The sequence below is a fragment of the Cricetulus griseus genome, chromosome 2 (genome assembly GCF_003668045.3).
Source record: "Cricetulus griseus strain 17A/GY chromosome 2, alternate assembly CriGri-PICRH-1.0, whole genome shotgun sequence".
Taxonomy (NCBI): domain Eukaryota; kingdom Metazoa; phylum Chordata; class Mammalia; order Rodentia; family Cricetidae; genus Cricetulus; species Cricetulus griseus.
The window spans coordinates 455042652-455066713 of NC_048595.1; the positions used below are offsets into that span (position 1 = coordinate 455042652).

Sequence of the window (24062 nt, forward strand, 5' to 3'; positions counted from 1 at the left end):
GCGGGGGCGTGGCCGCGTGGCGGGCTTTCCTGCGGGCGGGCGGGCGCTCCTCCAGTGGGGGCAAGGCAAGGCTTGCGTGCTCGCCTCGGCGAGAGCGTCCTGCGGCTGAGGGTGAGTTCGGCTGCGTGGAGGCCGCGCTGAGGGCGAAGGCAGCGGGAAGAGCGGTCTCGAGTTGTTACGAGGAAGCGGCCCCGGGAGAGCCAGGGGGCGGGGCCATCGGAGCGCGCGGAGCGTCCGGAAGTGGGGGGGTGGGGACAGCGCGTGATTGACTGGCCAAGAGCCAATGCGACGGGCATCCCGGGGGTGGTGGCGCCTTCCAGGGGGCGGGGCGAGCGGATCGCGCGGAGAGGCCGGAAGTGAGGGGGTGGGGACAGCGCGTGATTGACTGGCCAAAAGCCAATGCGAGGGGCAGCCCGGGGTTGGCGGCGCCTTCGGTTGAGGTCTCGGGTTCGGGGCCGCCGAGTCGAGCGGCTGCGTGGTCTCGTGAGCGCCGCGGCTGTCCCGTCACCACGCTGTTGAGCACGAAGACGCAGGTGTGGGTGATCGCCAACGTGCGGTCCGGCGCACGCCGATTCCAGCTCTGCGGTCCCGCCGTTTGCTTTTAAGGGTTGCGGGAGGAGGATCCGGGGTGTGGCCGCCGCACTGCTCTCGGGGGCGGCGTTCCCGGGAGCCCGGCGCCGGCTCCGGCTTGCAGGTGGCCCTCGTGCACCCGGGTTAACCCAGGGTTTGCCTCGTAGTGTCCCCCTCCCTGACGCCCCCGGCGGCTCACTGCAGCTCCGCCAGGGAGCGGCGTCCCCAGCCAGCAGTTACTTCAGTTCTGTAATGCCAGCGTGCAGCAGCCGTGTTCCGTTACTATGCTGGTGATAGGTTAAGTGAGATCATAAAAATTAACGCGGAGGGGGGAGCTGCACAGTGTTTTACACATGGCAAATGCTCAGAATTTGTTGGTTACTTTTTTTTGTTGTTTTTTCGAGACAGGTTTCTCTGTAGCTTTGGAGCCTGTCCTGGAACTTGCTCTGTAGACCAGGCTGGTCTCGAACTCAGAGATCCACCTGCCTCTGCCTCCCCAGTGCTGGGATTAAAGGCGTGCGCCACCAACGCCTCGTAGTGTTGGTTACTAAAAGTTGGTTACTTTTAAAAACACTTTTTATGTGTATGGGTATTTTGTCTGCATGTATGTCCGGGTCCCTGGAACTGGAGTTTTAGAGACGCTTGTGAGCTGCCATGTAGATGCTGGGAATTGAACCTGGGTGCTCTGGAAGAGCAGCCAGTGCTCTTAACTGCTGAACCATCTCTCCAGCCCCTGTTGGTTACTTTTCCTTCCCCTTTGTGTTTTAATGGTTTTTAAGTTACATGGCTTTTTATTATCGGATTATCTTAGTTTGTTAGTTGTTTTGGTAATGTCTCCACTTGGTTTGTCATTTTTCTGCCCCTAACTATATGACTGGAAGAACACATTGGCAACTACTTTACTCCATAAATGAATTGACAAAGTTTTCAGTTAGGAAAAGCAAATGTGCGCTGATCATTCTGTGCCATTTCCCATAGGTTGTTGGGCCTTCATCGTAGGAGCAGGTGAGGTGTGTGGGCAGGCGAATTACGGAGGCCTTGGAGAAGGTTGCTGGAGAAGGAATCACAGCTGTGATCCAAAGGACCCTCCCCTTTCCTCGGGCACACTCTGCTTTGGTGCAGGTATGGGCATCCCGTAGCAGCGCAGGACGCTCATCTTAGAGCTTCCCTGGGCTGTCCTCTGCAATGATAGTATCTAACCAGGATATGTCACGGTTGTGTGGTCCTGGCAAATCGTGTATATGTATGTATAAATGCACAGAGCATGGTCTCTACTTGCCAGAAAATATACACTGGAGAGGCAAATTCTGTGACAAGTGGGAAAACTATATAGATCTCAAGCCACTTCATGGCTCACCAGAAAGGTAATCTCTCTCTCTCTCTCTAGGGCAATGGCTGAGGAAAGTCAGGAGATTGGTGGCATCCATTTCCCGTTTCCCTTCCCACCCTATCCTATCCAGAAGGACTTCATGGCAGAGCTCTACAAGGTTTTGGAGGCTGGCAAGATTGGGATATTTGAGAGTCCAACCGGCACAGTGAGTGTGAGGGATGAGGGAGCTTCCTCACCCTGACAGCTCTCCTGTGAGACACTGCTTCCCCTGACAGCTCTCCTGTGAGACCCTGCTTCCCCTGACAGCTCTCCTGTGAGACCCTGCTTCCCCTCACAGCTCTCCTGTGAGACCCTGCTTCCCCTGACAGCTCTCCTGTGAGACCCTGCTTCCCCTCACAGCTCTCCTGTGAGACCCTGCTTCCCCTGACAGCTCTCCTGTGCAGACCCTGCTTCCCCTCACAGCTCTCCTGTGCAGACCCTGCTTCCCCTGACAGTTCTCCTGTGCAGACCCTGCTTCCCCTGACAGTTCTCCTGTGCAGACCCTGCTTCCCCTGACAGCTTTCCTGTGAGACCCTGCTTCCCCTGACAGCTCTCCTGTGAGACACTGCTTCCCCTGACAGCTCTCCTGTGAGACCCTGCTTCCCCTGACAGCTCTCCTGTGAGACCCTGCTTCCCCTGACAGCTCTCCTGTGAGACCCTGCTTCCCCTGACAGCTCTCCTGTGAGACCCTGCTTCCTCTGACAGCTCTCCTGTGAGACCCTGCTTCCCCTGACAGCTCTCCTGTGAGACCCTGCTTCCCCTGACAGCTCTCCTGTGAGACCCTGCTTCCCCTGACAGCTCTCCTGTGAGACACTGCTTCCCCTGACAGTTCTCCTGTGAGACACTGCTTCCCTTGAGAATTAAATCAGGGTCCAGGAGTCATGAGTTTACCTTTCTGCATAGCAGTCACTTTCTGTGTTAAACTGTTAAAAACAGCACCACCGTCTGAGGAAAAACCAGGCTGAAAGTGCAGTGCAAACCGTCACACCAGTGCTTCTGAGATCTCCCTGGCACCCTGCCACCTTGATGTTTAGGGACAGAAATGTGGCTGTGGCTTTCCCCCAGGTTCAGTATACTACTTTAGAGTGTACAATACAGGTTACCGAGTGTTGTCAGGAGTCAAGCAAGGGGACCCTGTTTTTCCTTCCTGACCCAGACTGAGTGAGGGATGTGTTTGAGGTGGGTTGTGGCTAGTGATCTCCACTTGCTTCTAGCATCCTGGTGTATAACCTTGCACAGTGAGGACTACGTGATAGTGAGCTGTGAATTTCCGTGTGAAGATGCTCAAACTCTAGGCTTTAACCTCACAAGATATAAGAACCATGGTCCCTGTTAACTGCATGCTTAGCATTTGTAGAGTTGGCGAGGTTGGCCTGTGGGAGGCTCTTTGTATGAACTTTCTGAACGAGCACATAAAAGGCAGTGAATTGTCCCTGTCCTTATGTGTGCAGAAGTACAGCTCCAGAATTGACACCCAGGATTCTGGGGCAGAAAATATGTCTATGGGATACTCCGTTGTTCCTTTTATACCAGTGGTTCTCAGCTTGTGGGCTGTGACCCCCTTGGGGAGTTAAAAAGGCCCTTTTACAGGGGTTGCATGTCAGCTGTCTCCCATATCAGACATTTGCACTGTGATTCATAACAGTGCAAAGTTACAGTTCTGAAGTAGCAGCAAAAAAGATGTTATGGCTGGGAGTCACCACACATGAGGAACTGTATTAAAGGGCCACAGTGTTAGGAAGGTTGAGACCGCTGTTGTATATGATGAGTAGGAGCATATTTTGGGTACCTTGTGAAGATTGTTCCATGACTTAGGTGAGCATTTGATCTGCAGCAGCTTTTATTTTTTTGGAAACAGGGTTTCTTTGTTGTAACAGCCCTGTCTCCTGTCTGTCCTGGAACTGGCTTTGTAGACAAGGCTGAACTTGAACTCAAAGATCACCACTGTCTGGCTGGATCTGCAGCGTTTTTTAAAAACAAGGTCCATTTGGCCTTTTTATTACTAGCAGTATTATTTTTTTTAAGATTTTATTTATTTATTATGTATACAACATTCTGCTTACATGTATATCTGCACACCAGAAGAGGGTACCATATCTCATAACGGATGGTTGTGAGCCACCATGTGGTTGCTGGGAATTGAACTCGGGACCTCTGGAAGAGCAGTTGGTGCTCTTAACCTCTGAGCCATCTCTCCAGCTCCTGTCGTAGCAGTATTATTTTCATTATTTGGGTTTTACATCACTTGACATCAGAGCAAGCCTCAAGCACGCCAGTGGAGCTCTTTAGCACCACTCACTGTGCAGCCCTCTCAGCCTGCAATTTTTGTGGTCTTATTACAATATCTAACCCTGTGCGGCTTTAGTCACCTTTGGTGTTTGTGTTACAGTGCCCACGGTTAATTTTAGAAGATGATTTTGGGCATACCCTTAGGAACTGCTGCTCCCTTTTTAGTGGAGCGTGTGTAGGGGCTCTGTTCCTCAGCCATTTTCGCACACTGGCGTCTTACCTGTCTTGTCCAACAACATCTAAAGACAGTATTTCTGTCTATCTTTCATAATTTTTTTTCCGAGACAGAGTTTCTCTGTGTAGCTTTGGAGGCTGGCCTCGAACTCACAGAGATCCATCTGCCTGCCTCTGCCTCCCGAGTGCTAGGATTAAAGGTGTGCACCACCGACGCCCGGCCAGAACTGCAGCTTCTGGTTATGACACGGGGAAAGCCTCCATCTCTCATGCTCAGAACTGCAGCTTCTGGCCTTGTCATTCCTCATGGTCATTCTTCTTCCCTCAGGGCAAGTCCTTAAGTCTTATTTGTGGGGCTCTCTCCTGGCTCCGTGACTTTGAACAGAAGAGGTTACAGGCGGAGGCTCGTCTTCTTGCACCTGGGTCTGGCCCCACGTGTGGTGGGAAGAACTCGCTCCCACCTTGCTCACCTTGCCAAGAGCCCTGTGACACCCCGAGGCCTGCTGGAGAGCCCGACTGGGTCACTGAATTTGTTCAGAAGAAAGAAGAAAGGGACCTGATAGAGAGACTGAAGGTGAGATCTCGGGGTAGAGAAAGGGGAACAAGCTTCCCTGATTATTTTCAATTTATTACAACATTGAGGGATTCCACATTCTTTGTTTGGTGATGCCTCTCAACCCTTCTGTGAACTTGTGTGGATATCGTTGTCTCTTTCTGATGCGAGCAGGCCTTTTCCACTTATGGTTCACCTGGGTTCTGTTTTTTTTTTTTTTTTTTTTTTTTTCACTCGCCCGACGAGGCACACAGTTGAAGGATGACTTTTGTATGCCCTGGAGAAAGAGAGGATGTAGTAGCCCTTTTGTACTGAGCAATGAGGCCAGACCTGCAGAGATGGAGGCGGGGTGTGTGGCAAGGGCAAGAAGCCCCTACGTAGACTCCCCGCAGAGGAAGGTCTGGGCTGCCCCCCTACCTACCCCCCAGGGGTCTTTCTGCTGTCCTTGCCCTTTAGGAGGAGCAGGTGAAGAGGAGGAAGCGAGAAGAGCGTCTGCAGCAAGCCTGCCAGGGTGGAAGGCTCAGGTGTGCAGCAAAGCGCACGGTGAGCGTCTGGGGGCCGTGGTGTGGGCAGCTGGAGTAGCAGGGTCCACTCCTGGCTGGTGGCCGCCCTTCCTTAGCCAGTAGGCAGGGATCTTAAGTGGGGGGAGAGTCTGAGCCTGGACGAGGAGTTCTTGAGTCAGGTGGGGAGGCTTACGTTCCGAGATGAATGTGGATGTCCTGTCCTTGGTGACAGCGATGCTGGGGCCTAGCTCTGTCAGGGAGTCGGCTCAGGACTCATTGCTACGGCTTCTGGTTGGATCTTGGTCCCTACCCAGAAACAGGAAGAAGAGGAGACGGAGACTCTCTTGCGCCTCAGCAAGGAGATGCTGGCTGAAGGGACGGGACTGGAGCAGCTGGAGTGTGGGGAGGAGGCGCTGCTTCTGGCAGAGTACGAGAGTGATGAGGAGAGCAGAGCCAGCAGGTGAGTCCACTGCTCCTCATCAGTCCACAGCCCTGCGGGGCAGCTGCCCTCAGGCCAGAGATGCTCTTAAGCACCATTGAGAGGGCCTGGTAGTCACCTGCTCATTTACTCTAGTCAGGCTTTTATTTAGGGTCCGTAAATGCCAGTGACAACCATGGCTGGCTGTTACTCTGTGCTGGTCCCTTTGTATACAGCTTCCCCCATGGTATCTCAGTGGTAGAACCCTGGAGGGTATGACTTGTTTATGTGCTGTGTCTTGACCATTGCAGTGGGCTCGTAAATGGAGGGGAGAACTGGGCCTGGACATAGTCCACCTGGCTCTGGATTCCATATTCTCCACCACTAACCCAAATGTGTGGAGTGCCTGATCCTAACTGTCAAGGAGGAGTCCCTGACTCAAACTTGGACATGAGCTTATGGTCCAGACCAGCTGGTTTCTATTTTATGAGCTTCCTTTGTGGGTGAACCGGGAAACCCCAATGGGAGGGACTTGGTCACTTCTGCACCTCACGGCACCTCTCCAAGTCCTCTTTTCTCATTCCTACCTCAATTTTAGTGGGAGAAGTCCTGGTCCTGTGCTTCAACTTGGAGAATAGGCACATTGGCCATAGGTGGACGTGGCGTCACCGTTGGGGCAGAACAGGCTTCTCCTAACTGGGGACCCATGCAGGATTAATCTCGGATTAGTTGGTTGAGATGGGCTGGGTGTGGCACTGTCCGTGAACAGCATTTCGGGGCTGGGAGATGGGGGCTAAATACGGTACCAGTTTGAAACCACGGTGTCTGTGTTATATTCAGGGCTTGCCCGTAAGCGCTGTTGACATCTGAGTGAAGGGCCCCCTTCCTGCAGAGCACATTACAGTGCTTGCAGGTATTTAGTAGTCCCCAGTGTGCTGTGTGTGAAGACTCCTCTCCATGCTTGTCTCTCTCTCTTAGGGTGGATGAGGATGAGGATGACTTGGAGGAAGAACATGTAACCAAAGTGAGTTAAGCTGCCTACTCCTCAGATGCTTCTGGGGGAAGCGGACTCTAGGTCCAGGACTCTGTGTTCTAGCAGTTTCTCAGCCTCTGGTGGTTGGAGAGCTCCCAGCCTTACGGGTGTGTGCTTCCCAAGCATTGCTTCTTGTTGCTCCCTTGACCACCTGAGCTCTGAGGGGAGGCCTTGGAAGGAGCAGCCCTTCTGGGCCAAGGACTCCCGGGGTTTCCCTCTGCAGTGAGCGGTGGTGAGGGCGAGGGAGGAGCCAGCTGGTGTGTCCTTATTCTTGGACTCTCATGGCGTTTCTCTTCCTGCTTGTGTCTCACATGTGAGCTGTGTGTGGTGTGACACGTCTCCATTTTAAAAGTACATGGTCTCATCTAAGATGGACCTTTTCTGTTGATAGTTGGCGTCCTTCTCTGCTCTGCTCTCTCTTCAGCTGAATCCTAGAGTAGCAAGTGCGCACCTCAGGCTCTTGCCTTTCCCTTCAGGGCACACGTGGGGAACAACTTTCCATAGTATTCTCCCCAGGGCTGAGGCTCACTGCTGGGTCAAGAGTCAGTGCTGCGGGGAAACCCACTCTCCTAGGGTCCCCAGCGCCTATGGTGTGGTAGGAGTTGTGAGAGTTGAGTTCTGGGGATTACTTGAACTTGTAGAACACTTCTAGGCCCTCCTCAGGCGTTACCCTGACCTGAGCTGACATGCTGTCACCTCAGAAGTGTGCTCTTGTGACCATCCTCCGTCCTCCTGCAGGACCTCAGGCCACTATGAGCGAGTAAGACTCCTCTCTCTGACTCCCCTTACTTTCCCCTGGTCAGATTTATTACTGCAGTCGGACACACTCACAGCTGGCCCAGTTTATACATGAAGTACAGAAGAGCCCTTTTGGCAAGGAAACCCGGCTAGTCTCTCTTGGCTCTCGGCAGGTAAGAAAAGCGGGAAGGGGTCATCCCAGACAGAGTCCTCCTTCTGTGTCTTGTCTCGTGGTCCAGGCGAAGAAAACTGGTGGGATGAGGGCACGGTGGGCATCAGGAGCCTTGCACCTTTGCTGGCCTTACTGTTCTTTAGGAGGCACAGGAGAAACAGCCTGGGTAGTGGATCCTTTAGTCAGCATCATTTCTGTTCTTTATCTTTAAAAGACACCTATCAGTATTTGGTATCAAAGATGTTGAGCTGAACTAAGGAATGCTGAGGGTGGGAGAAATAAAATAGTCTTCCTCAGGGAAGAGCACAACATGGGTTTTCCAAGACCAAACGGTGGGTCTGAAAACATAGTCACAGGCTGAGCAGGCTATGCTTAGGAGTATACATGCTTGCACATATGCATACATGAATATAGTATCAATTGTTAGAAGAAGAGGCCATGGATTTGAAAGGGATCAAGGAGTGTTTGCAGGAAGGGATGGGGAAAAATATGATTATAATGTCAAAACATAGAAATTAAAGAATGTACTGTTGGTCGTGTTTCTCTCATTGGGGTTGGGAGCTCACAACAAAGGACAGTATACTTTATTCAATAAACTGTTTCCAAAAATCCTCCCAGAAACCTCACCCTTTGGATGGGAAAGAAACAGAAAATCAGCACATTAGAAAAGCTCTCTTATAAGTCAGTCTCAGTGGTGGCGCACGCCTTTAATCCCAGCCCTCCGGAAGCAGAGACAGGTGGATCTCTGTGAGTTCAAGGCCAGCCTGATCTACAGAGTGAATTCCAGGTCAGCCAGAGCTACACAATGAAATCCTGTCTTGAAAAAACAAAACAGAAAACCAATCAAACAACCCACCTCCAAAAAAACAAAAACCAAAAACCTCTCATACTCAAATGGGGTCAGGGCTGGAGAGATGACTTGGTGGATAAGAGCACTTGTTGCTCTTCGAGAGGATCCAGGTTCAATTTCAGCAGCTATACGGGAGCTCACAGCCGTTTGTAATTCTAGTTTCACAGGATCGTATGCTGTCTCCTGGCCTCCTTGGGGACCAGACACACACATGGTGCACAGACATACGTGCAGACAAAATACCCACATACATACATAAACGTAAGAGTAAAAAGTCTGCACTCGGGTACGAAGCCCAGTGGGGTGGCGTGTTTGAATACAGCAGCGACAACCTTAGTAAAGGTGGTGAGTTTTATGTGTACAGATAAGTTTCTTTCATTCAGGAAGGTGGAAGAGCAATTCAGTGCTCACATTGATATTAACGGCCTATTCTGTAAGCAAGGGGAAGCAGGTCGGGATGCGACGGTATCTAGGTTTGACAGGGTGAGCTTGGTGGCCGAGGTCTTTCCCAATGTGCATGACAGTTGACGCTCTCTTTTCTCCTGCCTTACAGAATCTGTGTGTGAACGAAGATGTGAAAAGCCTGGGTTCTGTGCAGCTTATGAATGACCGCTGTGTGGACATGCAGAGAAGCAAACATGGTAGGCATGGGAGCGTGAGCTGTGCTGCAGAGCGGAGGTGGCAGGAATGTGGTACAGGGCCGTGATGACGAAGACCGTGTGCTACCCAGAAATAATGGCCAGGGAGCCCTTGCTTCCTTCCTCAGGCCCCCTCAGGGGCAAGAGTGTTCATGCTTTCTGGGTCAGGGTTGGGACCTGGATCTGGGCCAGGGTTAGAGATGTTTGTGCCGCCTCTTTATGGAGAGTGTAAAGTAAAATCCCAGAGTGTTCTGATGAGTTCCTAGCCAGCAGCAAGGGAACATGTTTGAACGTCACCTGCTTGTGAGAGAGAACTGCTTGTGACCCCAGAGCTCCTTCCTGCCCCTGCTTTCCTCCCGATGTCCCACCACAGAGAAGACCGGAGCTGGGGAAGACATGCCAAAGAAAAGGAGACGGAGAATCCAGACCTCTTGCCCCTTTCACAACCATGAGCAGATGCAGCTTCTTCGGGATGAGATTCTGCTGGAGGTGAAGGACATGGAGCAGCTTGTGGCCCTCGGGAAGGAAGCACGGGCCTGCCCCTATTACGGAAGCCGCTTTGCCATCCCTGCAGCCCAGGTGAGTGTGCTGTGCTGGGGAACCGGGAAGAAGTTGTGGCACTGAGTGGGGCTTACAAAACAAAGTGCTCTTCTCTTTAGTAGGTGAGGACGTCACTACCTGGGTTAGGCTGACAGCCGTGCTGCATCGCATACTCCTGGCACACAGTTGTCTTATCCAGAGCGTAGAGTTGAAGAGGCCAGGGGTCCTTGGTATCTGTGGGCTAGAGGCCAGCTGGTGTTGTTGAGCACTCACTAGATAAGGGGCCCAGGAAGTGGCATGACCAAATAAATGGCTTCCCAGGTGGATGGCTGACGGACCTACCTGCTTGCACATGCAATACTGTCCTGATTAGACCTGCCTTACCTTTGTACAGAGAGGAAAAGCCAGTTTTTGTCTGACAGCCCTGAGCTCTTCACTATGGTGATTTCCTGCTACCTCCCTCCCTCCCCAGAAGGGGTCACTCATGGGGAGCTCTGTCATCTGGGAGACTTAAATGGATTTCAGAAGAGCAGTTCTCTGTAATCACTTTCATACCCAGTGCAGTGCTCATGTGTGGACGTCCTGCTCTGCGTGGTACTCATAGACAAACTGGGGACTGGGTCTACAGATGTCCCCGTGAGTTAATGCTGCCACCATTTGTGTAGAAGTATGAAGACCTGAAATAGCCCTGTTTTCCCCATGAGAACACTGGGGCCCAGAAAGATGATTTTCTCTCCTCTCACTGTCTTAAATGATGGTACCCATATTGGCACCTGGGCCTTGAGTTTCCAGTTTTCTTAGATTTTTGTATTATCGGTATCTTTTTTGTTTTGTTTTGTTTTGTTTTTCGGGACAGGGTTTCTCTGTGGCTTTGGAGCCTGTCCTGGAACTAGCTATTGTATTCCACGCTGGTCTTGAACTCACAGAGATCCGACTGCCTCTGCTTCCTGAGAGCTGAGAGTAAAGGCATGTGCCACCACTGCCCGGCAATTATCGGTATCTTTATGTGTGTGTTTGGTGTGTGCGCGCGCGCGTGCTTGCGCCTGTGTGCAGGCCAGAGAACAACTTTGGGTGTGGCAAAGCAAGTGGGTAAGCGAGCCTGTCCTTGTCTCCCCGCTGCTGCAATCTCAAGTGGTACCACCTACCCCCTCCCCCACCTTTTTCCCATGGCTTTGCGGCTCAGACTTAGTCCTTGCTTTCAAGGGAAACACTTTATGGATTGAGCAATGTCCCTCACTTTTTGTTGTCTTTTAATTTTAAGATCTCCGTAGCAGCGTATACCTACAGATTTGGTTTTATACACACTCTCCCCTCAATTGACATAGTTTGCCATATTCACTAAGCTGATAAAAAGCCAAGGCTATACTAGGCTATACTTTGCCAGTGTCACAGCTGGGAAGTAGCAGCCCCAGGACCATAGTCGGCTGTCAGTTTGTGGTGCTCAGCGTGTTGAAGTTTGGAGCCTGAGGGCTATCTTGGGAGGTTAGATGAGGTTCACCCCCAGGGATGCCACCCCCTTCCCCTTCCCCAGATGATCAGCTCCAATTTTAGTTCCTCATAAAACATCTGCAAGAAGGTCTGTTGGAACAGGCACAATAGTGAGCTGTGCTATTCTGGCTGAATACCTCACCCCCGTGCAAGGTTGGAGTAAGAAATTAAAGGACTTCAGTGGCCTGGAGAGTTCACTGCAGGACTGTCTGTCATCTTTCCCTGTAGCTCGTGGTACTGCCTTACCCCATGCTGCTGCATGCAGCCACCCGACAGGCTGCAGGAATCAGGCTGCAAGGCCAAGTGGTCATCATTGATGAGGCACACAACCTGATAGACACCATCACCAGCATCTACAGCACAGAGGTCAATGGTTCCCAGGTGGGTGAGCCTTGGGCCGAGTGACGTAGGTAATTCCTTTAAATACCTAGGCCAGGAATTCCTCTGTATGTGGGACTAGAAGTTGAGCTGAACTAAAACTCTGTCTTTTCTTGTTCATTGGCAAGTGTGAGGCTCTTGGTACTGCTGTCCTGCATCCAGGATATTGCTAACTGGTTCTCTGTCAGTAGGGTAGTGGCTTCAGGAACCAGGAGTCTCACAGGGTTTCATTTGTGTTTATTGATACTGCTTTGGGGGTGTTTAATGGAGGGGTGCCCAGGGTCTCTGCAGGCTATTTGCTGTTATCTGGCATGTGGCAAGCTTTCTCTTGGGGTTCACTGCTTTAGTTTTGAAGCTTTGGGATTCATGGAGGACAAAATTGTGGAGGTGAGCCAGGACCACACACTGCACAAGTTGAGGTGAGCCAGGATTTGACCATGAAACCCATGTGGTATCTGCCCCCTGCTTGAATTTCATTCTCAGATCCCCTGTGATATTAGGACCTTAGGTTTTGGCCTCTTCCCTTGCCCTCTGAGCTGTCATTAGCCCATGGCCTCTACATGCTTTGCCCTTGTCTGTTTCTGTCCAGCAGCCCATCACCTTGGTGGTATTCTGGGCTGTCGTTTCCTAGACGTGGACTAAGGCCTCTCTACAGAGATCCTCTTAACCATACATATCCTGGGATGCCTTCATGCTATTCTGTTTTCTCCCCAGCTCTGCCAGGCCTATTCCCAGTTGCTGCAGTACATGGAAAGATACGGGTAAGACACTACCCTGAGGAAGGACATCTAGCCATGCCCAGTCTCTGTTAGTGCCCTGGTCTTGGAGGAATAGGTTCAATTGGTCTGTCTTGGTGTGCCCCCTCTACATCTTAGGCTTATGGGGACAGAGCTGCAGGCTTCAAAAGCCTTTTTATCTGCTGGATGTTTTGTAGTTCACAGCCCAGTGTGTCAGGCCGGAGGCAGAAAGGCCCCATGGCATCTGGTGGAGGGAAGCTGCTGCAGAATCCTGTGCTAACTCTGCCTCTGTTGCTGCTTCCTCAGGAAGCGTTTGAAGGCCAAGAACCTCATGTACATCAAGCAGACCCTGTACTTGCTGGAGAGATTTGTGGCTGTTTTAGGGGGTAAGGAGTACCAGCTGCAAGTTGTGTTGTTGGTAAACCTTATTTACTTATTTATTTATTATGTATACAGTTATCTGCATGCATGCTTGAACACCAGAAGAGGGCACAGATCTCATTACAGATGGTTGTGAGCCACCATGTGGTTGCTGGGAATTGAACTCAGGACCTCTGGAAGAGCAGCCAGTGCTCTTAACCTCTGAGCTACCTCTCCAGCCCCGTGTGTTGGTCTTGTTCCTTGAATGTCAGTCAGGACCCTTGGGGGTTTTAAGCACTGGGATGTCCTTTCCAGCCTCACTTGAGATGTTTGACTTCAGCTTTCTCACTGTTGTTACTTTAGGCCCTAGTTTAATCCTCCGTGTTTCATTCCTTTTACCTTTTACTCATACAGTGTAAAACAAAACATGCTGTGTGGCATAGCTGCAACCACGAGGTATACCGGCACCGATACACAGGCAGTCTGTTTGCCCCTGTGGATAGAAGCCTGGGAACTTTAAGCCTCATTCACAGAGGGTGGGACCTGTCTGTGGCTCCTGAGACTGGAGGCTGCTGACTCTGGCATCTTGGGTTGTTCAGGCCTGGGACTGTTTCATTCTATGGCGATGCTTTTAAAGGCTTCTGCAGAGCTGGATTTCCAGAAAGCCAGGGTAGTGCTCTCCACCACCTTCTCTGCCTGTGTCGCAGCTCCCTGTCTTCTGGAAGATCCTGCTTTTTTCCTTGTCCTGCTCAGAGTGACAGTGGGGAGACTGCCCTGATCCTGTCCCCTGTCTGTCCTTGGGTTCCATTTGAAGTGTGTGAGTCAGACCTGCAAGGCTCCTGGAAGCTCCTGTCTTCTTAGCGTGTTCTTTGTTTGCTGTGGTATGCTGGCACAGGCAGTCCTGTTTGCCTCAAGCAGATGTCTCTGGAAACGTGGATGCTCCTTGCATTTGAGAGTTGGGAGCTCCGAAGTGGGCAGAGAACTGCCACCGTGACCGACTGGAATTCCCTTCTTTAGGTAACGTCAGGCAAAATCCTCGCACGCAGAGCCTGCTCCACACAGGTGAGGAGGATGAGAGGTGACGTGAACCACTCAGAGCTCCACTCTGGGACTGAGCAGGGGACTTGGCAAGGTACAAAACCAGGCTCCTTTGTCTGCTCACAGGGTCTGAGCTGAAGAGCATCAACGACTTTCTCTTTCAGAGCCAGGTGGACAACATCAATCTGTTCAAGGTAAGGGTCTATTCTGGTTTACTTAAGGCTAGAAAGGAGAGGTAGGGGTGGGGTGCAGCTGTGGGAGAGGTAGGGGTGGGGTGCAGCTGTTGAGCACTTGCCTGTTATGAGGAAGGCTGTGTGTTCTGCCTCTAACACATAATCAAAATAAACATGGAAGAAATAAAATGCAAATCATTGTCTTTGAACCGTCTACTGTCCATGGACCTACATCAGGGACAGGCAGTCACCAGCTCTTCAGACTGCAGACAAACAGCCAAGTCGTCTATTGGGTTGAGAGTTGTTGGGTTTGACAAGGAGATTGCTGTCATTTGCACACCTGCCTAGGTATAAACCCAGCCTCTGGGTACTGTCATGCCTTTCCATCTCTCTTCTGCCAGTCTTTCTCCAGGGAATTGTTTTCATATTATAGACCATGGTGTAATGTTTGAGCCAGGTGAGAACATGGCTGGGACTGCCTGACTCCTCCTTCCTGCAACGGCTTTGGCTTGGGTGGCAGTCTCAGACTTTCGTTTATGTTGCCTTTGCTATCTGGTGCTCCCTCAGGCGTCAGGTAGCTGTGTCACTAAACCACAACGTAGTGTGTCTCAAGTAAGTACTATTACCTCCATAGATGCTGTCCCTTTATTCTGAGCACTCTGACAGGCAGGACACACTATGGCCATTTAAGAACAGGAAACATGGCTCAGAATAGTTGTTCTAGAGGATTGGCCCAAGCTACACACCAATGAACCAGGGTGGCTGGATGGGGCCAGTGTTCAAACCCAGCTAGACCCATCCTAGATCTGATTCCCTTCTGCTTGTCTTTCATTTTCTTTTCCTTCCTTCCCTCCTTCCTTCCCTTCCTCCCTCCCTCCCTCCCTCCCTTCCCGCTCCCTCCCTCTCTCCTTAAAAAATTATTTATTATTTTTGCAGCATTCGGCCTGCATGAATGCCTGCAGGCCAGAAGAGGGCACCATTACAGATGGTTGTGAGCCACCATTTGTGGTTGCTGGGAATTGAACTCAGGACCTCAGGAAGAGCAGCCAGTGCTCTTAACCTCTGAGCCCTTAAGGGCAATTTTTTGTTTGCTTGTTTGTTTGTTTTTGAGACAGAGTTTCTCTGTGTAGCCTTGGCTGTCCTGGAATTCATTCTGGCTTCGAACTCAGAGATCTGCCTGCTTCTGCCTGGGATAAAAGGCATGGGCTATCACCTCTGGGATGCCTTTCATTTTCAAATCATTTGTCCCTTTTGTCATTACTGTGATCCTATCAATCATCTTTGGTACTTTTCTCCCCTTTGTGTTCATTTTATTTTATTTTTTTACGTACACATTTGTCTGTGTGAGGTTGTCAGATACCCTGGAAGTTACAGACAATTGTGAGCTGCCATGTGGGTGCTGGGAATTGAACCCAGGTCCTCTGGAAGAGCAGCCAGTGCTCTTAACCACCAAGCCACCTTTCTAACCCCTGTGTTCAACTCTAAATAATTGACTTGCCCCTTGTTCTTGAGTTAGTGCAGCTTCAAGTCCCACAGCTGTGACCCTTGTGGCAGGCTTCTTTCTCCAGCTTGCTTCAGACCCCTCCCTTCTCACTCAGTGAAGCTGACCAAACCAGTCTTAGCCGGATGCCAACCTTTGTAGCAATTTTCCTCATTCCCATCAAACCTCATGCTCTCAAATTGTGAGCTGAGCTGAGGCATCACCCTCTACTGAATACAGCAGGGAGACTACACCCTGGTCTTCCTTGGGACAGGTCCAGAACTTACCTTCTTGCTTTTGTGCAAAGGATTGCATTTTTTCTTTGTTTTTAAAAGATTTCCTTTTTTTTTTTTTTTTTTTCTGTTTTTTTTCCAGACAGGGTTTCTCTGTGGCTAAGATTTGTCTTTTTATGTGTGTGCCATGTGTATATGCATACATTTGTGTTTTGAATTCAAGTATGTATGTGACAGTGTGTGTGCGCGTGCGTGCGTGCGTGCGTGCGTGCGTGCGTGCGGTTAGACGACAGTTTCCCTTGTTGGTCCTTGCTTTCTACTCTGTGTGAGGCAGGTTCTCTTGTTCTTTTCCCACTGTGTATGCCAGGAAAGCTGGCTCACAGGCTTCTGGGGTCCCTTGTCTTTGCATCCCATTTCTCAGTAAGAGCACTGAGATTATAGATACCTTACTATCTCTGGCTTTTATGTGTTCTCAGAGTATTCCACCCCAGGTTTTCATGGTTGTGTGGCAAGCTTGTGAGCCATCTTTACAGTCCTTGGGATTGTTTTTAAAATACCTCTGACTTCTTCATGGCCCACTCCACATATGGGCACTACTGTTTTCTTTTTGAAGTTGATTTTGTATGTATGCGTGTTTTCCCGCATGTATGCCTGTGTACCACATGTGTGCCCGGTGCCCAAAGAGGTCATGAGAAGGCATCAGATGGACCAGAACTGGAATTACGGATGGTTGTGAGCCATCATGTAGGTTCCAGGTCTTCTGGAAGAGCAGCCAGTGCTCTTACTGGCTGAGCCAACTTTCCCACCAGTCAGATCTTGTCTTAACATGGTTAGGGAGATGAGAGCAGTGTGGATGTTTGTGAGGAGGCTACAGTTAGGAGAAACACCAGAAAGCAGACCAGTACGACTTCTTGCGAGGCTTTGGGCTCTTCCGAGGTGCCAGTGGTATGGGGTGGCTATCTCTTTAGAGTTCAGACCACAGTTTGCTTCCTTCTCATGAGGCCTGTGCTGTTTTTGCAGGTGCAGCGGTACCTGGAGAAGAGCATGATCAGCAGGAAGGTACCGTGCTTGTTGTCCTGGCAAGGACCCAGAGCACCCCCAGAGCACCCCTGCCTGCTTTACTTTGCTGCTCTGGGGACTTGGGGCTTCTGACCCCCTGTCCATAGTGTGAAGTGATTTCTGGCTTGTTGTCTCAGTCAGGGTGTCTTCTCATTCCGTGTGTCTGTCCTACTCTCCCCGCACATAGCTCTTTGGCTTCACAGAACGCTTTGGAGTTGTCCTTCCATCCCCCTCAACCTCCCAGGAGAACTGCAATCTGGATGGCTTCCAGCACTTCCTGAAGAGCCTGCAGTCTGGGCCTGCTGATGGTGAGTTAGGAGGGTGAGAGAGAAAAGCCAGGCACAGGCCCTTGAAAGAACATGGACTTGACCTGAGGAAGGCCTCTTTGCCCGCACCCTCTTCTGCAGACTCCCTGGAGGAGGGCCTGGCCACAGCCCCGCGACCTGCCTCCCCGCTGATGCACATTGAGGCCTTTCTGGCAGCTCTCACCACTGCCAACCAGGATGGCAGGGTTATCCTGAGCCGCCAAGGTAACTGACTGCTCGTGGCAAAGGGCTCTGCCGTACTGCCTGCACTCAATCTGTGATGGGGCTGCATGCCTCCTGGGCCTGGAGCCAGCAGTGGCCCTGGAGACTGGGTCTCAGAGGTGCCCCGTTGTCTCCGTTAAGGTCCTATAGAACCAGAATCTCACGGTTGAGGTCAGATGGGGTTGGGCTTTATTTTTGTTCTCTTGTCTGGGGGTTGGTTTTGTGACACTGGCCAGATTATCTTTGCACCCGCGTCTTCATGTAAGTCCATAGTGCCGATGGCAAGAGAAGTGAGTTTTTCCTTAGAGGGAGAGTGCCAGCGTGGGTTATCTGGGGTTTCCTATGCTTAGTCTACTCCTCTCTTTGCCTTTTGTCTGTCTGTCTTTCAGGCAGCGTTGGTGAAAGCAGCCTCAAATTCTTGCTCTTGAACCCAGCCGTGCACTTTGCCCAGGTGGTGAGGGAGTGCCGAGCAGTGGTCATTGCAGGTGGCACCATGCAGCCGGTAAGGCACCAGGACATCCGTCCAGGTCTCCTCTCTGTCCCCTGGAACCCTAAACAGAAATGGGCTAGCACGTGCAGACCCAGCAGGGCCACTAGTGCCCCTGCCCCTGCCTTGTAGGCTGGTGGGGTTGTTGTGCTATGGCTCGTGTCTGTCTGCATCCCCTGGAGCAGGCTTCTCTGAGAAACAGCCCTTCGGAGTCTCAGACTCTCACTAGGTACCTCCCTCTCATTACTTTCCTATAGCAGCCTCTCTCAGAAAGTCATTTCATGTATGCTTTTATACAGTCAGTGCTGCTGTAATAACATATGTGTGCACATATATGCAGTTTGCATATGTACTTTTTTTTAAAACCACACTTCTACATTATTGGTATAATTTGCTTTTTATCTCTGCAACAAAATGTTAATATTTATCCTTGTCAGCAAATATTTATTCTAGCATATTCTGTGTTGCATTCTAACCATGTAGATGTGCTACTCACACAACACCTGCTTAGTTGGTTCCTCAGCCCATTTTCCTGTTACTGCTGGTTTTCACAGTTCTGTGATTAATGCACACATGGACCTCAGAACCATTTATGGGTCAGGCTGTCAAGGCACATTCCAAGCCCATAGGCATTTGTTTTGTTTTTGGTTTGCCCTTCATGTGTACAGATTTGTACATTTGTATTCATTTGATGGGTTAATTTTGTGCATGGTCATTATTCTGGTGTGTGTGCGTGCGCATGTGTGTGAGATGGGGTCTCACTATGTAGTCTTTGTGTTTGTTTTGAGACAGGGTGTCTCTACATAGCCCTTGCATTCACTGTGTAGACCAAGCTGGCTTTAAACTCAGAGATCCACCTGCCTCTGCTCCTCAAGTCTTGATGTTAAAGACCTGCACCACCATGCCAGCTCTACTGTGTATGGAGTTTAGACTGTTGTCAGTCACCGTGTGGATGCTGGGAGCCAAACTCTGGTCCTGTGCAAGAGCATTGAGGGCTCTTAACCACAAGTCCATCTTTCTGGCCCCCAATTCTTTTCTTACATGTTTTGCCCACGTATATATGTTTTCTGTGTTCCTCTTTTTTTTTTTTTTTTTTTTTTTTCTGAGACAGAGTTTCATTGTGTAGCACTGGCTGTCCTGGAACTCACTCTGTAGATCAGGCTGGCTTCGGACTCACAGATCCACCTCCTTCTGCCTCCCAAGTGCTGGGATTCTGCCTGGCTTGAGCTTGCTGTGGTCTCAGTGATATCGCTGTGACAGATTTAACCTGCCTTGTTGAATCCTGAAACACAGTTCTCTTGATGTTTATCTACCACCTCTTGAGTCTCACAGCCTTTCTTCCCCCTTCCCCTCTTCCTGATGATCCTTAAACTTTTGAGTGCTCTGTTTTCTTGACTGTCATTTGGTTAGGATAAGGGAGGAATCTTTTTTTTTTTAAAGATTTATTTATTATGTATACAACATTCTGCTTACATGTGTATCTGCACACCAGAAGAGGACACCAGATCTCATAAGGGATGGTTGTGAGCCACCATGTGGTTGCTGGGACTTGAACGCAGGACCTCTGGAAGAGCAGTCAGTGCTCTTAACCTCTGAGCCATCTCTCCAGCCCAAGGGAGGAATCTTAATGTAGTTTGGTTTTCATTTCTCTGGTAGCTAATAAGGTTGAACATTTTATTCATACGTTTATTGGCCATTCCATTTTCCTGTTTTGAGAACTCTTCATTTTGTTGTTCTATTTCCTGACTGGGTTGTTTGATTTATCATTTCATTTTCTGAATTCTTTGTGTAGTATAGTTTTGTATGCTGTTGATTTTGATCCCAGTGTGTCTTGTCAGCAGTGGATGCTGGTCCTAATGGTTGTAGCTCCTTCCTCTTCTCTCTGTTGTGGGGGCTTTGCTGCCCCCTATTCCACACTTCTCTTCTTACTGCACTGCAGAGCACAGAGCCCCCAAGCTCTGAGGTCACGAGGCCCTGATGTTATGGCTGCAGGTGTCTGACTTTCGGGATCAGCTGCTGGCATGTTCTGGAGTGGAAGCTGAGCGGGTGGTGGAGTTCTCTTGTGGTAAGGAACTATGTGGAGGGTACAATGGGCCAAGAACTCTGAGGCCTTGATTTAGTGACCCTTGGCCAAAAGCAGAGGACACCATTGGACTGGAACTTTATTCTTAGTGAGTTTGCTCACCAGAACACTATCCCAGAGTCTAAAGTTCTATGCTCTCCTCACCACATCACTTACATTGGGTGTGTTGGTGTAGAGAGAAGCCATGTGCATTTCAAATTAATGCTCCTATTGGGGAAATGATTTGAGAAACTGCCCTACCTACCTGGACACTGCTTTTCGGCCCTGTTTTTTGGTATTGCTAGGTCATGTGATCCCTCCAGACAACATCTTGCCCCTTATTATATGCAGCGGGCCCTCTAACCAACAACTGGAATTCACCTACCAGAGAAGAGATCTGCCTCAGATGGTTAGTGCCAGCCTATGTCCCCTTCTCTCTAGTGTGTGTTCAGGGGAGAATTCTTACCAGCAGTGGCACTGGGGCAGGGCAGATGGTCGCACCTGGCACAAATAGATTGGAAGATTTGGCTGTCTTTCTCTCCATAGACTACTAAATGTTTTCTAAAGAGCTCCTAGCATCCCATTAATGCAGAATGGAAGAAGGTTGGCCACTTGGGGTGCTCTTGCTCCTTGCCTCTATCCCAGGAATGATGCATTTCTTGGGCACAGTTCTCATGGCATCTCAGTGTTAATTTGTTCTGGATAGTGCCCCTCAATTTCAGTGGCTTACCAAAAGTCTAGTTCTTCCTGGGTTACCTGTGACAGGATATATCATAAAGGCAAGCAGTCACCAGAAGTCCCAGCTGGGCATGTCTGTTAAGAGAGTGGTGCATTCCACTCTGTAGAAGGGGACCTGTCCCTGGCTAGCTCTTTGTCTTCTGCAGATGGAGGAGACAGGCCGCGTCCTCTGTAACCTGTGTAACGTGGTCCCTGGAGGGGTGGTGTGCTTCTTCCCTTCCTATGAGTACCTGCGCCAGATACATGCGCACTGGGACAAGACTGGCCTGCTGGCACGCTTGTCCGTCAAGAAAAAGGTGAGTGCCCCTTACCCTGTTTATAAGGACATTGCTGCTTGCAGCTCTTCCTAGGGTCCCTCAATCTTGTGGCCTTGGCATGGTCCAGATTGTCCCACCTCCTAAATCTACCAAGTCTGGGCCTGGGATACTGGCCATGGGGAATCCCCAAAGTTTGATTCCATGTTCCATCCTGAGGCTTCAAAACCCAGACTGAGGCTCAAGACTCAGTCTTTTGAAGCCTTTTACTGAGAGGCCTTTTTCCTTCAGCTATTCCAGGAGCCCAAGAGAGCAAGCCAGGTGGAGCAGGTGCTGATGGCGTATTCCAAGTGCATTATGGTGAGAGGAAGTGAGGCTGGATCCAGAAGCCCTCTGTGCCTGGCAGCTAGGAACAGATGTGAGGCTCCTGGGTTTGGCTCAGCAACTCTGGTGTGGCTCTCCCCCACAGTGCTGCGGTCAGGCAGGAGGCCATCTGACAGGGGCCTTGCTCCTCTCTGTGGTTGCAGGGAAGATGAGTGAAGGGATTAACTTCTCTGATGACCTGGGCCGGTAGGTGTGGTGTCCTCTTGTCTGCTGGGGCTGAAGGCACTGGGCCCTACCTGCCCAGCCATGCCGTAGGGTTGGCACCCGTGTGGTCTGTTGCGTGGGGGGTGGGGGGTGGGGGGTGGGGGAGGAGGTGGTCTGTAGGCTGTGGGTGGAGTGTTTGAAACCCATTCCATCCGGCTTAGTAGAGCAGAGAAGTGGGCAGCCATGACTTGCAATCACACACAGTTGTTGGTTCAGAATAGCAGTCAGTTGCTCTCATGTGGATGATGGCCCCATGGCTGTTTGCTCACTTACGCCATGGGCCATGTAACCCACGACAGGTGTGTGGTGATGGTGGGGATGCCGTACCCCAACATTAAGTCTCCAGAGCTGCAAGAGAAGATGGCTTACTTGGATCAGACCCTGGTGAGTATCTGTGGTGTTTTCAGATGAAAGGAAAGGGCCAGGACCAGAGTGGATGGCAAGGACCTGCATAGTGACAGCATCAGCATACTGTGCAGATGCTTTCAACCCTCCCAGAGGCCTTGATCTTCTCTATGAAATATCCTGGAGCACGGGGTATTGGCTCAGACCCATGAAACCTGACCTTGCTGTAAAGCCAGCCCTGGGTACCAGGCAGGAAGAGTACATTCTGATCTGCCCTTTTCTGTTTCTTTTTTTCTTAGCCTAGGACACAAGGTCAGGCCCCCCCAGGGAAGGTGTTGGTGGAGAATCTGTGTATGAAGGCTGTAAACCAATCCATAGGTAAGTCTGGGGCTGCTGCTGGGGCGGATGGATGGGTCCAGGAAGGAGGGAGGTTACTGCTTGCTGTTTTGTCCACTGGAGGAGAGGAGAGGGGCCCCAATGGACATGCAGCATTGGTCAGCACGATGGACTCAAGAGTCCTAACCTGTGTATCTGTGCAGGCAGGGCCATTAGGCACCAGAGAGACTTCGCCAGCATTGTGTTTCTGGATCATCGGTATGCCCGCCCTCCTGTCCTGGCGAAGCTGCCAGCATGGATACGAGACCGTGTGGAAGTCAAAGCCACCTTTGGGCCTGCCTTTGCTGCTTTGCGGAAGGTTAGGCTTGTTCCCTGTGCCCCAGACTTCCCCAGCCTGAAACAGGGCTGCTCATGGCCTTTCTCTCCCTGCAGTTCCATCGGGAGAAGGCACAACCCTGTCTGCCATAGGCTGTTCTTTTGCTTAGCCTAAGATTGTCAAAAGCATATGCAGACTGTAAAGACTACATCAGCTTTCCAGAGGCAGTGAATTCCATTGTTGAGAAGCCACCAGGACAAATCCAGTTCACCCTGAAGGAACATGGCCTGGAACCTCTTTCAGGGCCCTGCTGTCCACAGGGTCTCCACATTCAGGTCGTGTTGACTGTGTCTCCAGGAGGAGGTGGATCTCTCTTGTTTGGCTGCTGCTCCTTCCTGAAGCCTGGGGCATCTCTTCTATTCAGCCCCCAATGCCACCACACATACCATGGTCTCAGAAGCAACGCGAGAGGGTCACTAGACTCTCGATGTGACTACTTTTAGAGTCCCTTTGTCACCAGGGCATTCTTGACTGTAGAGAAATAGCCCTCACTCTGCAGTAGTTGTCAGCTCTGTTTTGAACCCAGAAAATAAGCTCTACTCCCTCAAACATTCCGTCTCACTGCTCAGACCACCAGAGCAGAGGGCAGACCATGATCTGTTCAGCCATCTCCATCTGACAAGCCACCCTCCCCTTCTCTTACTGAATAAAGGGCATTGTTCACGTGGGCTGAGGCCCGAAAATGCCATTCCTTAGTGTTGTGTGTTAATGTTTTCTCAGTCCTGACAAAGGTAAGCCAAGTGTCTTAGGGGTGGTGCAGGGAAGGCAGTCACGTGAGTTAGTGGAGCTGGCATGGGGTGCACACAGCCCCAGGACATGAAAAGGGGTGAGGCAAGATGAGCGACAGATGAGTGTCCAGCCACTTTGCCCTCTGGACGACCAGACTTTTAGAAGTCCACTTGCCCAGGGTACTGGTCCTGATGCAGAGTGAGGAAGGCCCTGTTCTGCCTAGGGGTTGCTGGTCCACAGTTAACATCGTGCCTTTGTTGGCTAGATTATACAACTGCATCATAGATTCAAATGTTTGGACATAACTGGTCATGGTGACCAGTGAAGCCTCTTAAATCCACTTTGCTTTCTTTGAATTGAGACAGGGAAAACACCTCACGTGAAGGAGTCAAAATCCCCAAAAGGGTTGATTTGGCAGTGGTCGTTTAGGAACCTGGGCATCAAGGCGGCCTTAGTTATCAAAATTGGTAAGAACTCTTAAGAGGGAGGATTCTTTGCATAGGGATTTCATTCCTTGGTAGATCCCTCCATGGGTGAGGCAATTATAGTTAGAATCCAAGTGTCTCATAGGCAGGCACCTCGGGGGTGAGGCCTAGATTTTCTCAGAGAAAAGCAGTTGAACAAAAGTCATCTCTAACCATCCCCTGTATACGGGGCATCTCTCACCAGCTCCCTTTCTGTACACAGGGCATCTCTCACCAACTTCCTACCTTTCTGCCTGTACAAAACCCAACAGGAACACAGGTTCTCTGGGGGGTAAGATGTCTCAGACAGAACATCTCTTAAGGGATATTCTGACCAGGACTGGGTGAGGTGGAAGTTGGGAA

General features: G+C 50.6%; 1 protein-coding gene across 3 annotated transcripts; it reads left to right on the top strand.

Annotated features, from left to right (window-relative positions):
• Positions 1 to 23201, top strand: Ddx11 (DEAD/H-box helicase 11). Of its 3 annotated transcripts, none has more exons than XM_027397783.1 (28): positions 1 to 111; positions 1549 to 1692; positions 1958 to 2105; positions 4731 to 4976; positions 5412 to 5498; positions 5773 to 5918; positions 6855 to 6900; positions 7713 to 7820; positions 9223 to 9310; positions 9681 to 9886; positions 11564 to 11716; positions 12428 to 12474; positions 12757 to 12836; positions 13828 to 13872; positions 13975 to 14042; positions 16755 to 16793; positions 16981 to 17101; positions 17201 to 17323; positions 17710 to 17822; positions 19800 to 19872; positions 20175 to 20278; positions 20754 to 20903; positions 21153 to 21221; positions 21331 to 21431; positions 21749 to 21833; positions 22094 to 22172; positions 22334 to 22488; positions 22563 to 23201. In XM_027397783.1, exons 3-28 carry the CDS (start codon positions 1962 to 1964, stop codon positions 22596 to 22598), a joined length of 2712 nt encoding a protein of 903 aa, XP_027253584.1. In that variant the 5' UTR covers positions 1 to 111; positions 1549 to 1692; positions 1958 to 1961; the 3' UTR covers positions 22599 to 23201. The 3 variants fall into 3 exon arrangements, with proteins under 3 accessions (XP_027253584.1, XP_027253585.1, XP_027253583.1); XM_027397784.2 differs by lacking the exon at positions 1 to 111 and adding an exon at positions 396 to 533 and having other exon boundaries at positions 21153 to 21279; positions 21389 to 21431; XM_027397782.2 differs by lacking the exon at positions 1 to 111 and adding an exon at positions 396 to 533.
• Positions 23202 to 24062: the final 861 nt, after the last annotated feature.